We start from the raw sequence: 16877 nt of genomic DNA, 5'->3' as shown, positions 1-16877 counted from the left end.
AAACTTTCTAAGGGAAGTCTTCACTTTGACTTGGACATTCCTTCTGTTCAGGTCATCAAAGCTTTACAGAGCTGATGTAACCTTGGTGATCCTGAGCAATGCAGGAACTGCAGAATTGGGCCTTGAAAATTGAAAATCTGAGGCGTGCCTACAGAGCTTGCCAACACATTAGGCTTTCTAATTTTTTAAGTGTTTGGCAAAGCAAGCACTGGATCAGAGGTACCTGAGAAGAAAGAAAGTCTTGTGTGTGTTCTCAGCACCAGTTAAACAAAACAATCAGATATCATCCACTGCAACATTTAAGCATAAAATACTGCCAGCAATACATGTGCAGAGGCACGAATCACCTAGAGCCACAGTAGCTGCTCATCAAAAAAAAAAAAAACAATTTCAGTTTTTTAGGAGAGTTTCCATTCCAGTCTCTTTCCCCACATACACACAGTTAGTTACCATTAGTTCACAAGAGCAGTTTGTACAAACAAAGCTATGAAAGCAAGTGGAGAAGGTCCTTATGTTCTCTGCTCTTAAATGTCTGCATAAGTTGCAGTCAGCTAGAATGATGATTAAGCTGCTTTAAACATGATCTGCCAGTAAAGGAGATGCTCAGGAAACCATTCCTTGAGGAAACCAAGCGATACCTGGATGGCAAGGCCATCTTCGGCAGCAACACCAATCTGAGCTCCTTCTTCCCCTTCTCCTCCATGGCCATCAGTGGCTCTTTCCCAATCTCATGCCACATTCATCATAGTGAAGACTACATGCTAAACTAGAGCAGCAGACTCATCCAGGTTATAAATAACCATCAGGAAGAGAAAAGTAAGGGAATTTTTAGTGGAATTGTGGCCTGCTCGCTGATCCAGGTCACCACCTGGCCCTGAGGCCTTGGTGCCAGCACAAATACGGGGATGCAGACAGGGAGCCAAATGCTGATGGCAGCAGGAGCAGACAAGAATATCCTATGGGAACATCATCCATGCCTGGTGTTTAAAAGTAGAGTTGACTTAGCATGACTTGGAAAAATTTACACCACATTTTTGGCCTCCACAAGCTCATCACTTTCAAGTAAAACACATGAGCTCCACTTGTAGGAATAACGACACTTCTACACTGCGTGGGGCTAACATCTCTCAATCCTCCCTCTGACTGCCATGCATCCCCTAAAAAAGAATGAGCTTATGAGGTAGAAGATAGTGCCAATATACAACTTTCAAAACCAGCCAAATATTGCAGAAAGTTTCAAAACGTAAGCCATCTCCTGCAACATGAGCTCAGCCACTCTACACACAGCATTTTTCAATTGCTTGCTTTTTGCCGTGCAACCCCTCCATTACAACTGTTAGTGATTAATATATGGTATTAAAAACAGAGGGAGTGTGCAATACAGCCAGAGTTACTGTTATGGAAGAAACCTTCGCTGCTACAGTCCAGCAAGCTGCCCTACTTCACACTGCTGCACAAATGGAAACATTTGTTGAGCAAAGAGCATTCACTTTGCACGCACCTTCATCCTTCTCTGTTTTGTCTACATTAACTATAGAAAAATAGCGCTGCCTCTTGAGAAGGCAGCCTTTGAAAATTTCCAGTTGAACATCAATTTTTATCAGGCCATCTTACAAAGCAAGAATATCTAGCTCTTGGCAGACACAACAGCTTCAGTTAGAGATCAGCAGTCACACTGTTCATCGATCACAGGGAGATCGAGAGATAGGACTGAAGTACTATCAGTTGACCCATCCCTGCCTTCTTGTTTTCCTCCCTATCCAGTCTGGTCACCAATCACACCTCAGCCACTTGCCAGACAGCTTCTGTGCAAGTCCATTTTGACCTGCTGGGGCCCATGCACACACCATCAAAATAGAAAATATTTTACAGCAATACTCTCGTAAGAGTTTTTTGCTTAATACAACCAGCTTGCCAAAGACCTCTGCTCTATGCAATGTATGCAAGTTAACCTGACCTTTTCCCTAATGTCTATGTAAGACTGAGAAGTTTAGAAAATTTAGATGCTTGATTTAAGGATGAACTTCAAAAAGTGCAGTTATCAGTCAGGCATTGTGGATATTGCACAAAAGGAGCAATTTTAAATCTCAAGCCATCGCTTGGTAAAACACAACTGGAATCAACAGGGAAAACCCTTGCTTTTTCTGGTCTGTTTTGAAGTCTTAATTTAAACTGATTGCTTTTTGAACAGTATAAACTACATGACAGCTAAGGATTCAAGCATGGATATATATTTTTTATTTCTGTGGCTGGGTTAATTTCCCTTCTTTTTCATCTAAAGCTCCACAGTAAATCCCCTTGGGTCAGTTACAACTACTACTTTACACTGCTGAATTCTGCCAGCAATCTGCTCATCGTTCCTGCAGATGTTTCTGCTTTCAGGCTTCTGGGAACTTTATTGGACCCATTTCCTCTGAATAAATGTACGCCCTTTTTAGGCTGCAAATGTACCAGGGAAACTACTGTCAAGCAGCCTCCTCACCTTCTTTTTTGGTACAGCAGACGTAAGATGCTACATTTAAAAGAAAAAAAGTGGGAAGTGGAGAATGTGCCTTTCGTCCCCGCTTCTGAGAAGTCTCAGATAAGGGAGTGCTACACGTGCTCCTAGGAGCAGCCACGGCAATTTGTGAAAGGCCAGAGGCCCCTACACACAAGCACACAGAAATCTCATAATGGGCAGATAGACTCAAGAGGTCAGGCCCTGCAAACAGAAAGCAAATGTTCACTTGCAAGGACCATTCCCTTCCACATAAACCTGAGGTAAACCGCATGCCATCTCCTGCTGTTGAATTTTACTCACATTACTAACCAAGCAGAATGTTTCTCTACTCACCTCAGTAACGTCCATGACTTTGATGGCTGCCAACTGGCCCGTTTTGACATGTCGACCCTGAAAAGAGAAGAGAAGCATCAGCACCAGCATTTCACCAATCCCTTGACCATACACAGAGCAAAGCATTTGGAGAGCTCCAGCTGCTGGGTTTTGCCCGGCTGTGCTGGACTCTTCTGCTATTTCATGTGAAAAACAACAAATGCACTAGATAGCTAAAGAAGAGAGATTCCTTTTTAAATGTTCTTACAGAAATCTTGGGACCCGTTCTTTATCTCCACATTAAGAGGATGATCATTAAGATTAAGCACAGACATTACATTTGCTTTTCTTTCTACCTCAGCAAAGTTCATAGTAAGTATGGATTATTTATTAATGCATTGTAACGTTAAACTCCATATACCACATATTTTATTCGTAAGCATTCATGCCTAATTAGAATAGCCTGGGTGTTATTCTACTGGGTAAATGCAAACAAGCTAGGTGACTAAGAAAGTAAATTTGTCTCTGCTTTGGTCTTCGCTGTTGAGAAAAAGTAAAAACAAAAAATGGTGGAGTTTCTTCAAGTGATCTATCAGACCTGCAGAGCTCTCTTTGTCTGTCTCTTGATGATGAGGAGGATGTCTCCCTTCAGCTACACCACCATAAGGGTACGGTTCCTCAGTACAGCTTGAGCTGAATTAATAGATCCCAGCTACTGCAGGGGGGAGCTCCTTCCCCTGCCTCCCTCCCTCCTCCTGTCACATATTTCTCCCATGAGCATCGAGCTCATTCTGGCACTCATCAGATCATATGATAAGCTGATTTAGATCACTAAAATGGCAGAAAGTTAACACAGAAAAAGCAAACTGTAGGGCAGGGAGGAGGAGGGATGCGGATCAGGAAATTAAACGGGCTTGCTCTGCAAGCAGAGCAGAGCCAGAGCTGGCACAGGGCAGACCACGTGGCAGGGAGACAGGAGCACAACAGTCCCCTTCCAGCCCTGCTGAGCTGCAACTCAGCACAGCTGACTTGTGACAAAAACCATTTTTCTCTAGTACATTTTTGCAGAGATTGGGGCCATACCAATTAACTATTCCTTTTTTTCTTCTAGCAAGCATTTAGCAATGGTTCCAGCCCTCCACGTAACACTGAGTCTGTTCGAGGATGTCCACCCCAACAGTCCAGCAGTGCTTTACATTATCAAGATTGGCACCGCAGAAGGACAGCACAGCAAACCACCAGTCCCATTGTAGAAATCTCAGCCCCTTCATACTTTGCTATGCCCTCTGCAGAGGTGATGTCCAGCTATTTCTGCTGCATGACAAAGAACTCAGATGAAATGCTGCAGAATTCACAGCCTCCAGCTTCTTTTACAACTTGCATTGTGCTGCACTCTCCCCTCATTAACCAATCCACGTGTTTTCTATAAATAAATTACTGTACTCAAGATTCTGCCTGCTCTGTAAAGTCTCGTTATTACATGCATTTTTTTTTACGGTTTGGTCTCAAAGCTAGGGTGGATTTTGAAACAAAATTAGGGTTATAACATACGTGCAATGGCCAAGACTGACCTCACTTTGACCCTGCTACTTCTTGAAGCTTTCAGCAAGCCTTGGGGATCTGCAACTCCAACATCCCACCCTGGACCTCTGCCTAATGACAAAAGCTGTGGTGGTCTTGTTGAGATTTACCATGCTGCCAAGGAATGAGGGGAAAATGCCTTACAATGAGCTGGAAAGATGCCTCCTCTCTCAGCTCTGCCCTTGTTCTCCGCTACTCTGTGCAGAGAAATAAAAGGTCCAAGGATACAGGCAAGCACAGTTTGAGGTACAAAAACAACATGTTAAAGCTAAGAGAGGAACAAGGACGTCACTGAGAAGGACTAAGAAAAAGAAACTTTAAAAGAAAACAGTGAAACGTGGTTTGCCAGACTGCAAAAGTGGCACACAAGAAGAAGGAAGGAGCATGAAATCCCCAGGGTGCCGTTTATTTTATGAGGAAAAAAAAAGTTTGCTTTATTTGTCATTTTAAACCTATGAATTACTGCTGGGCTTACTATTTCCAGACAGGAGCCTGAAACCTCCCAAGGCTCAGCTTCCCAGCTTTCTCCAGACAACATTCCTCCCTGCAAGGCTGCCCAACTCTGATGAGCCATGCCCCAGCCCCACCATCCCTCTTCCAGCTTCTTAGCATCCCACCAGTGCCTCCACTCCTTGAGATTGAACCCAGAGCGTGGCTATCACTCGTGCTTCACTTCACTGCCTCTGCAGCAGGGAGGGGAAAAGCCTCCCCAAGGCCTCCTGAGGGATTGGAAAGCAGGGGAATTGCAGACTGTGGGAAATGTGGGCTTCTCAGTATCCCAGGCCAAATTTAAAGCCTGGTCATTTCAGAGCATCGTTAAAAATTATTCCATATATCCTTTTCACAACGTATGGAGTGTTCATACTCTAAGCATCCACAACATAAACTGGGGGGAGGAGGGAAGCATAACAAATTGATTTATAAGTGAGAAGTAAAAAGACATTTTCAAGTCATATTCTTTTTATTAAAAACATTTTTAGAGAGAGGAAAAAAAACATCACAGGCATGACATATAAGCAGGAGAAGAGCTTTTGTTTGTTTGTTTATCCTCTTAACAGCTCTGCTCAAGAACAGACTTGTCAAACTATTAGCATGCTGGTATAATTATGCTTGCAAGATAAAATGGCTAAGTAAGCCTGGTTTGGAAGCTGGTATTCTGATATTCATAGCTGGCTTTCGCTTTGGAAAACTGTCTACATTAACAACAAAAACAACAAATAAATTGCTAATTGGCTGAGTGCACCAAAGAGGAGACACCCTCAGGACTCCATCTCCAGGGGTTAGAACTTACTCAAAGCCACCTTCCCAAGCACCTCACAGAGGTGGCAAGCACCAGGGCCCAGTCATGCATCATCTCAGTGACGCAGCCAACCCATCTGCCAGCAGGACGCCATTTTGTGCCGTGCAGCCCTGGCCCTAGAGCAACCAGGATCTACATACCCCTCCATGGGGACGATGGCATATGTGGCTGGCAACCCTGCCTCATGACAGAGGGGATCGATCTTTGAGATCTCTTCCAATCCAAGCCATTCTGTGTTGGCACTGCCAGCTGAGCTGGCCACCAACCTCATGGCCGCGAGCATACTGATGCGTCCCCTTCATTCAGGCCAGCTTAGGAAGTTTAACAGCCAGAATTTCCAAACTCCTTGCTGTTTTCTTTTTTGTTTTGTTTTTTTAAACACACCCTCCTCTCAGTCCCTTCCCTCTTTCCTTCCATCTATTCATAATAAAGCACTTGCTTATCCTCCCGAGGAAGGAATGTAAGGATATTTTTACAACAACTTCTGCTCCCTTCTATTTATAAATGATCTGTTGGGCAAACACAGAGCTAGGATGTGCAAGTCAATGGAGCTGAGTTTGCTGACCCCAAACCTTGTCCTGTGTCTTCTCATGGGGGTGACAGCATTTTCATTACTTACAGAAGATTCTGAAATACAGCTCTTCTCATCAGCAGCACAACATTTAACTGGATGTTAGACTGGATCCATGCATGTTCCCAGCCACATTTGATAGCAATGTGCTGTTTATTTCTCATCTCAGTGGGCTTTCTGCACGTTGAAAAGCAGAGGGGACGAGGGGAATCCTTGGTCAACTGCCAGGATCTGCAGAACATTATGAATTCCAAGCCTACCCACACTCCCCAAGTCAGTTAATACACCTACTTCTTGCCTCCACACATTATTACTGTATTGTTTGGGAAAGGTTCAAAGGGAAGTAGTGTAATATGCTGTTATGGGTGGGTTTTTTTTCCTCTCAGATGCCTTAATGTTATCAAAGAACTATGCAAATGAAATGCAAAGGAAATGCTATCAGTTCATTTACAGCTCTCCCCTCTAGTTAACCAAGACACATATTCCACAGTAATGCAATTCTCCTATTAACACAACCTCTTGCCTGAGTATTAATGTGCCTTTTGGGGGACTGTTCCTGGAAATCTGCTCCCCAGCTGAATGTCATGAAGGAAGAATATGGAGCAACATCACAAATTCAGGAAGGAAAACAGCACGCGGAACTCATAACTAGCAAACTTGGATTATCCTGTGCACTACACAGTCTTTGGAAAACCTTTCTAGCCTCTCATTATTCTATGCTGACAATTAAGAAGAGATGAGCAAGCAAGATGAAAAAAACCCTACTAATTCACATTTCAGTTGCTATGATGCATGCATAAGCAGCAGGCCTGATTTAAACATGTTAGCAAGTAAAAACTTACTGCTCCACCACCTCTCAGTACAATGCCCCCATGCCAAAATTAACTTTTCAATTTGTTTCTCACTTGGTTGACTCTAAGCTCCTACCAGCCCGAGGCAATAGGCCATGGAGCAATGCTTTGCTATTAGGTTGCACACCCTGGTGCAGTAAATGATACCGTGTTGTTCCAACACATGTTTACAACCAGCTCTTTTTGTCACTCGCCAGCACAGGCAGTTTCACAGCAACCAACACTGTGCTGTGAACACCCAGGCTCTGTGAGGCATTTCTTCCCACTCCCAAAAAACGACCAGATCTACCCTGTGAAAAGCAGTGAGAGCGGTGCTTGCAGAGAACATAGAGTATGCATTTTAATAGGGAAAAAGATAGAACAGAACAAAGCAAAAGCAAACTCCTCACTTAAAAAATAAATAAATAAAAATAAAACATTATTAAGCAAGAATCCTACCTCATTGCATTTGTAGCCAAACTAATGCTGTTCTGATAAAACCTTTTGCAACCTAACTAATTATAGGCTCCAGCTATGGAGATAAATCTGTGAAAAAGAGATAAAGTTTGTCTGGCACAGAAGCTCCTTGTACAATGAAAATCAGCAAACAACCTCAGTACAAAGGCCTGGCACATCACTGCAGAAATGCACAAGAGTTAAAAAAAAAAAAAAGGCCAAAATCAATGTTCCTTTTTCCTGTTAAGATGACTATTAAGCCCAAACCAACCAGAAACTATTAAAGACTCCTACTGTTCAAGTCAAAAGACAGGACAAGGTTCTGTGTTTTCCCTCTGTCTAGCACTTGACATCAAATGCCTGGAAAGCAAAATAGAAAACACCACCCCCTCTATCCCTCTTTAGATATCCACAGGCTCCCTAGCAGTCTGTTGAAGAAATAATAATGACAATTTACTCATGCATAGTACTGTATTCTGTAAAGTATGAAAGACACAGTTACTATCAGTTCTGTACCTCCAGGAAAAGAGGAAAAAAAAAGCAACACTATGAAGCAGGGCAAAAATAAAAAAAAATAAAAAAAAAAAAGAGAGCCCAATGCTCAGTTACTAGTTTTGTGGTAGCTTTCCCACCCCCAAAGATGCTGGATGTACATTACCACAGGCACTTCCTTCTCCCATCAGCTCATTGCCTAAATAGGCAAAAAGGAAAGAAAAGAAGAAAACGGATGGTGGGAAAAGCATGGCAGAGAGCCATCCTCTGACTTTCCCAGGATCACAGCAGGTCAGCAGCAGAGCTGAGAGTCACAATGCATCCCAGGACCCTGTCCAATGGGCCACCTCAGCCCCAGGCCAGCAAGAAACATTCTGTCATGTGTCCAAGGCTGACACTTATGCCCACTTGGGTTCTTGGCCACTCAGACACCTACTAGCTGACTGGGCAATAGGTGAATAAACACTTCAGTTAACTCACTTGAGGCCCCAGCCTGGAAAACACCCTCTTGAAGAGAAGTCTTGCATTCCCTCCTCCCAGTCACCACCACGTTATGCCCTGGATTTAGCAACCTTCACCAAACACACCATCACCCCTTTTCTCTTACAAGGGAGTCCCCCTCCCCCCATCCTCTCTGAAAAAAGAACTGCCATCTGTTTCTCTGCAGGAATAATAACCTTATTATTCCTTATTTTCAAATGTAGTTCAGTAACTTAGTTGGGTCAATATCAAAAGACACCAACAAAACAAACAAACAAAGAAAACTAAAACTCTCTAAAACAAAGAAAAGAATGAAAACACAGAGCAGAGGAATACCTCCTGCACAGACACAGTTGGCTCAGAGCACCTCTGGCTTCCTCTGGAAACATCAGCTAAAAGCTGCTACTTCCAGCTCTCACTCAAAACAGTTCTTCACCTCACCTTAAGGCTTTAGCATTCACTAAATCCACCCCTTCTAACACTGATTCGTCTTTCCTGACCTCCCTGCAACAGCCTCTTCCATGCCGAACAACATTTTTCTGGTAAGCACAACTGAAAACAAGCCTGTAAGCAGGAACATGAAGAGAACAATTGAGATCAAAACACACGTATGTAGATACAGACAAGGGTTACAGATGCACATGCACTTTCATTTTGCACCCAGCCAGCCTATTTCATCACTGAACACCTACAGCTGGGCTGGAGCTGGTCACACTGCTAGGATGACCGCAGGTCCAGGTGCCACGTCACCTCCATGAGCACTAGATGCCACCTCACAGGGATGCTGCCCATAGCAAGCAGCCACCACAAGATGATTCTGTCCCAAGGGACAAGGCCCCTGTGTGGGCAAGGGAGCTTGAGAACAAGGCAGACACCTTCACAGCTGAGAGATGGAGCAGACAGAAGGCAGAGCCTCCCAGTCGCTTCTCCAGAGAGACGGCAGCATAAGCCTGAACGAGAAGAGCCCGAGGCCTCTTCTCTTTGTTTGTTTTTAAAATGAATTCATATTGACATTTAACTCGCCGCTGCTGGACGGGCAAATCTGAGCTTTCTGACCGAAGGGAGCAATTTACACCTTGTGACTGAGGCTCCAGTGCCGAGCCTGACAGGCCTGGGCCTGATTCTCCCAGCGCACCATGATGGAGAAGCTGCAGAGGGAAGCCCCTCAGGCGATGCTGCAGGACGTGTCAGCCTCCCAGACAGTGCTCCCAAGCAGCACCAATGAAGGCATGCAAACATTTACTCGCCTTTTTCAAGGCTTACTATTTGGTCCCATCTATGATTAGGTACAAGAGAAACGGCCCCAGGAATCTACTTCTCCTTGGCTCTTTCGTGGGATTATTTCGGGAGGTACAAAACCTCATGAGAAAGGCAAAAAGAGAAGAAAAGAGGTGAGAAGGAAGGGGGAAAAGGAGAAAGATTGGTTCTACCTGTTGATTTCTATTGTTACTGTGGCTTTGCTATTGCTTGTTCAGCCTGCTCAACAAGGAAGAGCCCACCATACCACTGTATCCAGCATCCCAACCAAGAGGCCTCTGCCCCGCTGTGCGTAAGATGTTACAAACACTCTTTATAGATAGGATTTGAACCTATAATTTTCCAGTTTAACATTAAAGAGGGGCAAGGGAAAAGAGAACTATTTTCATTTATACCACCCAGTGGCACAGTACAGCCAAACAGAGCAGGCAAGTTAAGACCGTGTAACGAGGTTTGTTTCAACACAGCTGAAATAAAAAAAAGTCACATCCACAACCTTTATAGAATTCCAGAACATTAGCGTTAAAGGGGAAAAGTTAATGAACTCTTAAATATATAAAATACATATGTATAATGAAATTCCAGTCCAAGTGTCAATACTCCACCACTGCCACAAGGCACAATAAAGAAGGGCTGGAAACTATGTTAGGGCTTTCTGCATTTTATACTGGAGGCAGACTTGAGCTGGTATCTCTTTCATTTTTAACCAGTCGTTACAAACCTGATCAGTGCCACTTCCTGTTAGTCACATCTGCTAGCCTTAATGGAGCAGGGAGACATGATTCACCAGGCAGCAAATGCTGGAGCTGAAATGCAGTTTCCAAGGCATAAGATAGCTGGGGGAAGCACAAAAGGAGGCCTTTTTGTAAAACACCACACCAGCCAGAGTAGAAGCCACACAGAATCAGACTGTGCTTTATACTGTGACCCCTCACGTATGAGCAAATTAAGAAATACTTTCCCTACTTGTTTGCAAGATGCAAAACATACATTTAGCCTAAAGTCATATGTATTTTAATTAAACGAGCACTTACACTGTAAGGCTCCTTCCAGAATTATTCTTTTTTATTAATTTTCTGATACTCTGCCAAGTACATCTGTGATTCTAAAGCAAAAAAACACCTTGTCCTTGAGAAACTGGCAGGTAGCCAGAGTGATGTGTAAACAGCTTTCTGTCCACACAAACTATTTTCTAACACTCGCACAGTATTCTCAGGCCTCGAACTATTTCTGCTTTGTCAGCATTAGAGCCTGACTCAGAAACTCCAGCCCATACTAACAATCCTTTCTTTACCAGACTTAGAAACAATAAAACCCCAACCTCAGAAAGACTCTGATCCTATTATTTATTTATCTAGTGAAGGAGGGAGAGTGGAGGGAAGGATCAACAGGAACACAATTTCCTCTTGGTTGCTACCTGAGTAGTATTTAAGTTGCATTCCCAAAGCCTGTGGCCACTGTGTTTATTATTTGAAAGGGCCACTCAACAGAAAAGCCATTATGCAACATATTCAGCTTACAGGTTAATCCACGGATGAGAACAGTATTCATTAAGTAAATGGAGCCTGCACATTCTCCAATTATTACTTTTTACCAAGTGCTCAAGAACACACCAAGTGCCTTGCAAAAAACTAGTCAAAACATGTTCAATGCTCTGAAATAACACTGCATGGGCCTTAGCAGACCAAGCTGTGGCAAACAAAAAGGAAAAGAAATTCCTCAGGAGGACGTGTAAAACAGGCACACAGTGCTACTTCCTCCAAAACTGATCCCTGACCACCCCTCACAGTGCATCTGTGGTACAAATATAATGCAGATTAAGCAAAAGTTTTTCTCAGTGCAAAAGGATTTATGAGATTTTAGCCACAAATACAGTCACCTTCTGTAACTGTAGATAGCACACAAGCTGCAGATTTTCTTAGCCTAATAACAGTTGCACTTGGGACAAACAAAATCTTTTCTCATGACACTGCACAAAAGTGGTATTCATCTCATGACCCAAAACCATCTGTTCCTGCAGACCACAAGTTGCTAATCTGGAGCAGAACTGTCATTAGATGTAATACAAAAATTGTTAGTCAGAAAGGCCAAAGTCTTGGTTGCAAACCATTTAGCAAACTGAACAAATAAGACAACAGAGTATTGCCCCAGACTACAAAAAAGCAGTGAGTACCAAAATTCAACCATGTAGGCCAATCAATATGTTTTGTAGTCAGCTGTGATCAATTACAGTTGAGCAGCCCATCCTGGCATTACGATTTGTGAAGCCTTGTCTTGGATGCACAACCTGAAGAAACAAGGAATGGGGGGCCCTCCCGAAGACCTCAGCAAACTGATCACTGACTGGCTCATCTCCAGTAATACAGGTAAGGAAAACAGGAGCCCCAAACCATTCCAGACTGTAGTTCCAGTCCCAGCAAAACAATCAAATTGCTCCAGACTGTCTCCGGAGTCCCCTACACACCCAAAGTTTCCGTACTCAGCTGGGTGTTTTCCAAAGAGGTAATTGTGAAAGTTCTCACGTATCTGCCCATACCCTGATGTTTCCAAGAGCAGGCAAGGCTGATGATGCAAGGGATGCACCCAGCCACATCTGACTCTCAGCATAGTTGAAAGCCTCACACCACCTCCTGCCACTTGGGTCTTTGCAAAATGACCTTTGCCAGCACAGCTTGGAGATGCACACAGACCAGGAACAACCAAGAAACCTCCAGAAGAGAGAACAACATCTGTTTTGGGACTCATTGGTGAAAAAAAAATCATTAATTACACTCAGAATGTAGCCACAAAAGTTTCTACTTCTGTGAACACAGATGCCCTAACTGCCATTGATTTACACACACAATCTTTTACCACCACTATTTCCAACCTCACTACTAGAAAGGATTGGGAAGGGGAAACAGAAATTTAAAAAATAATAATAAAGGGAAAAAAAAAAAGAAAAAAAAGCAGGAACCATCCACTTGCTTTAAGGTATTTGTGCTATCACACTGTCCTAGGAAGTATGCAAGCTTATTCAGAGAGGAACGCCTGTGGTTTGCTGCCATGAACGCTACCTATCATTTATACAAATCACTATTTGAATCTGGAAAACAGTCATGTTAAACAATCAGGTAAGTCTGACCAAAAGCTACAGCCATGACCTAAATACATTATGTGGGTATGGTGGTGCAGAACAGCAGTTCCAAGAATTAAGCAATCTTTCAATTAAGTGCCATACACTGAAAACAAAATTAAATCAGCTGTGATGCTACTCTACATTTTCTCCTCCCTTCTCCCCACATCAGGGAAGCAAACCCAAACCCTTTACATCCATCTGAATGCTGCAGCTGAGAGCTGCAGCACCAGCAGGACTGGATTTCCAAGGTTCTGGGGGGGGTTCTCAAATTGTAGCACTCTGAAGAGAGATGAAAGAAAGAAATTATTTTTAAAATTGTCATAAAATTGGATTTCTTAAAAGTTCAAATGCTTTTAAACTTTGCCTTTAAAATTTACAGCCTCTTGTCTAATAACCGAAAGAGCATTACAGCTTATTATAATCATGTGTCTGCACTCAAAACATCAATAAAGCATGCTAGAATTGATTGCTCAATTACACAATGCACATCTATTGCAACTGCCATCAAAGTAGAATTCATAACAAATCTGTGGGCTTGTCTTTCAAAACATGAACAAAAGTAATACTTAACAGTTAAAGGAATTTCACTGAACCATGGAGCTGCCAGGAGAAGCACACGCTAGGTGAGATTCTGCACAACATGCTGTCAAACATGGGTTATGTTTGCAGACACATGCATATGCATACATGTGTATTACTGCCACGTGAGGTGCAGTCCCCCCAAACACACCACTGAATTCAGGGATGACACATACGGGATGGGCGTATTTTTTCTAGACTGAGCTATAGCATTATACTTTCTAAACTTGGGCACCAGACACTTCTGCACCATCCCATCACCAACCCAGGTGACGAGGCCCTGAGCAAAGCCAGAGGCATATATATTCCTGCTGCCAGCCCAGGTTACTCTGCCATTCAGGGACACTACTGAACCCAGAACCCACCCAGCACCAAGGTAAGGAGAGGGGCAGAAACATGGAGGCATAGCCCTGTGTGATCCCAGCAATCCCAGCTCTGACAGAGCTGTTGAGAGATGCTGCTCCACATATACAAAAAGTGAAACACATCCTAAAATGTCTTGTTTTTTCCATCAGCACTCACCTCTGCTTTACTCTTCCTATGGCAAGCTCTTATAACCAGCTCCTCCAAAAGGAAAGCCTGTGGCTTTCTGATCCTCTGAAGACACCCACTCTCTGCAGCCACACAGCCTGACAAAGGACAACCATGTCCCAATAGGCACGTGAGACTGTCCCAAAGGCTCACGTTAGACCAGAAGGATGCTTTAGTCAAAAATGAGGAAAAAGAAGAGGGTTCTTGTGCTACTTACGCTTCATATAGCTACAGCATATCTCAAATAGAGATGCCTGGAAAGAAAACAAACAGGCAATAACAAACCCAAAGCCTCCAATGAATTTCCATTCAGAAAACCTCAGAAGCTTAATTTGATATTGCACTGGGCTTGAGTTCAAATAAACAAGAGAATTCAAAACTGGAAGCATAAAAGATGCCCAGTACTGAAGGAAAGCGGGAAAAAGCACACACACTTCCCACAGGTGGAAATCTACAGGGGCTTCCTGCTCCCATTTCTGCCACAAACTCTAAATTCAGCCAAGAAAGGATGAAGGCTAAGGGAATCAGAGGTAAAATCATCCAAGATACATCAGGAAGATTAAAACTGATGAACTGTAACACCCAAGTTTCTACAGGAAGCACAGAAAAAGGGTTCCTAAATAGGCAACCACAGGGTTGGGGCAGAGAAAACAACCAAATGCAAATTACTGGCAAATGCTAACATTCTGTTTTAACAAAATTAGCAAGTGTTTAATTTTAATTAATTTTGATGACTTTTTTTATTTTCATTTTTTTACTAATGCTTTACTAGCTTACAACCTGCCTTATGTGAATGTTTAAAACCTGATAATGTACTGCTTCCATTTGGTCTGCTCATTGGTTAAAGTATTTCAGAAGAGACTATTCCAAAGCAAAATGAAAAAAGAAAAAAAGAAAACCGATACTTCTGCCTTACGTGAATGAGCAAGTAACAAAAACAGATTTAATCTATTTAATAATACAATTTGCCACTTGCATTTATAGTTAGTATTGAAATCAGTGGATGAAATTCAACAAGAAGTAGCAAGCAAGAAAAAGAAAACAGTCAGTGTGCTTGCTACATGAAAATGTTTGAAAACCAGCCCTAACTGCAGGAAAAGCTATCAAAAATTATTAGGAAAACCTACTAGCAGAATTTTGAAGTAAATCATTCCAGCTTTTCAGTCTTCATTTTCATGCTCATTGCAGGCAAAAGTTCACTTGCCGTGCTTTTGTGACCCTCTCATGAATGTGTACACACACATTTAGCTCTAAGTACACTTCTCTAATGACGTTTTGCTTCTGCCTCAAGACAGAAAATCATTCAAAGCACGGGCAAGTACCAAGATATTCCAAGAAAACAAGCTATAAAATACATGATACGCTTAAATCAAGTCTGATTTCTTCAAGGAAATTAATTTAAAAAGGAAGCCTTCAGGCTGCTTTTCCCCAGCTGTCCTTTTGTAGAAAGCTGGCAGAGGATGAGTGATCCCCAGCAAGGAACCAGGATAGAGGTCCACATGTCCCACCCGGAACAGCTTTTCCAGGGAAACAAGCTGCACTATGGTTTTGGAAGAATTCAACAGCATAGGGGAGTAAAGATTGCAAACAAACAGAAGTATCTGAATGGCGGATGGGTCAATGGTAGCAGAGCTGGAAATATGACATGTAGAAGCAAGTACAGCCTTATCTTTTATCTCTTCCTCCTCATCAGACCTTTAGCACTCACACTGACAAACACCTCCGCTCTTCTCAGAAAACAGGATCCTAACTGGAGAGACCTAATAACTTCAAGTATAGGTAGGATTTCATTTCCCCCAACTGGAATCACCTTGCAAATGATGAGCAAAGCCCTTCTTTCTTTAATCATGATTACCTGATACTGGATGGCATGTGACACTCACAGGCCTGCTGCCCTCTGGATCACCCAGTAGTGACAATCAACCAAAAACCTAGAAGGAATATAACCAAACAAAAACCTAGAAGGAATGTAACCAGAGCTTCCTTCTGAACATGAAACTGCTGACGCAGACAAAGAAATATATTTAATGAATACACCATGATGCAAAGAAGCATCATCCATTTCAGAAAGGTGGAAGGGGCAGCCAAAGAAAAAGAGAGGGGGTCCTCACAAGGAGTTGTAATTGAAAGGTCAACATTCAAATACAGCTATCTATATAAAAATTAAAACTAAAAAAAAAGATGTCTGATGTTCAAAGACGAAGAAAGAACAAGTTTCTGTACAAACAATAAGAAAAATAAGACTTAAGAAAGAAGTATCTATTTAATGCTTTTTGCAAAGCTCTTTGACAGACCCACAGGCTCTTAGTCAAATGACTAGCAGTTGTGCCAGAGGACCTCTGTACATAGAAATTAATTGTGGAAAAACTTCTCTAAGTGCATAGATGTTAGCACTGCTATTATTTTTCCTTCAATTCATGCATGCAGCAACAATCTGACCCACACAGTGCCTATATCTCCACCCTTATGACCACTTCCCTGCTTCTCAGTTTGCAAATATTTCTTTCTTCTCTTTTCAAGTCACATCTTGCAAAGTCTGCTAGTACAAGAGCTAAGCGATGGGTTTCTTTTACCACATTTCACTTCCTCAGGGGAAGCAGCCTTAGCATTCAGGAGGCTAGACGCATACACTTGCATCTCGTCTTTGCTTTGAAGGACAGAACATACCAACCATCTCTTTTTCCTGTTAAAACCAGTAGGAAGCTCTAATCCTCCGATTACAAGAAAATGCACAAATCAGAATGGTTATCCCACTGGACAGCAGGTTTGAAGCTGGAAGACAGTGTGTAGATAGGAACATTTCCAGGGTCAAGAAGACAGTTAACAGTCAGGAGAAAGTTTTTGAAGCCCCAATCTCAACATCAACTCAA

General features: G+C 42.7%; 1 protein-coding gene across 8 annotated transcripts in view; it reads right to left on the bottom strand.

The window, feature by feature from the left end:
- The window catches only part of MAP4K4 (mitogen-activated protein kinase kinase kinase kinase 4), a 151648-nt gene that overhangs the window by 83251 nt on the left and 51520 nt on the right, over window positions 1-16877 (bottom strand). For 7 of the 8 annotated variants that reach the window (XM_090127652.1, XM_031605192.2, XM_090127671.1 and 4 more), the window contains exon 3: window positions 2834-2890. In XM_090127652.1, coding sequence (XP_089983778.1) covers window positions 2834-2890 — 57 coding nt within the window. Of the gene's footprint in view, window positions 1-2833; window positions 2891-3410; window positions 3506-16877 lie in introns of those variants that run through there. The other variant, XM_090127664.1, reaches the window with a different exon arrangement.

The sequence above is a fragment of the Phasianus colchicus genome, chromosome 1 (assembly GCF_987193195.1).
Source record: "Phasianus colchicus chromosome 1, bPhaCol1.hap1.1, whole genome shotgun sequence".
Taxonomy (NCBI): domain Eukaryota; kingdom Metazoa; phylum Chordata; class Aves; order Galliformes; family Phasianidae; genus Phasianus; species Phasianus colchicus.
This window is presented reverse-complemented; position numbering and strand designations above follow the sequence as displayed.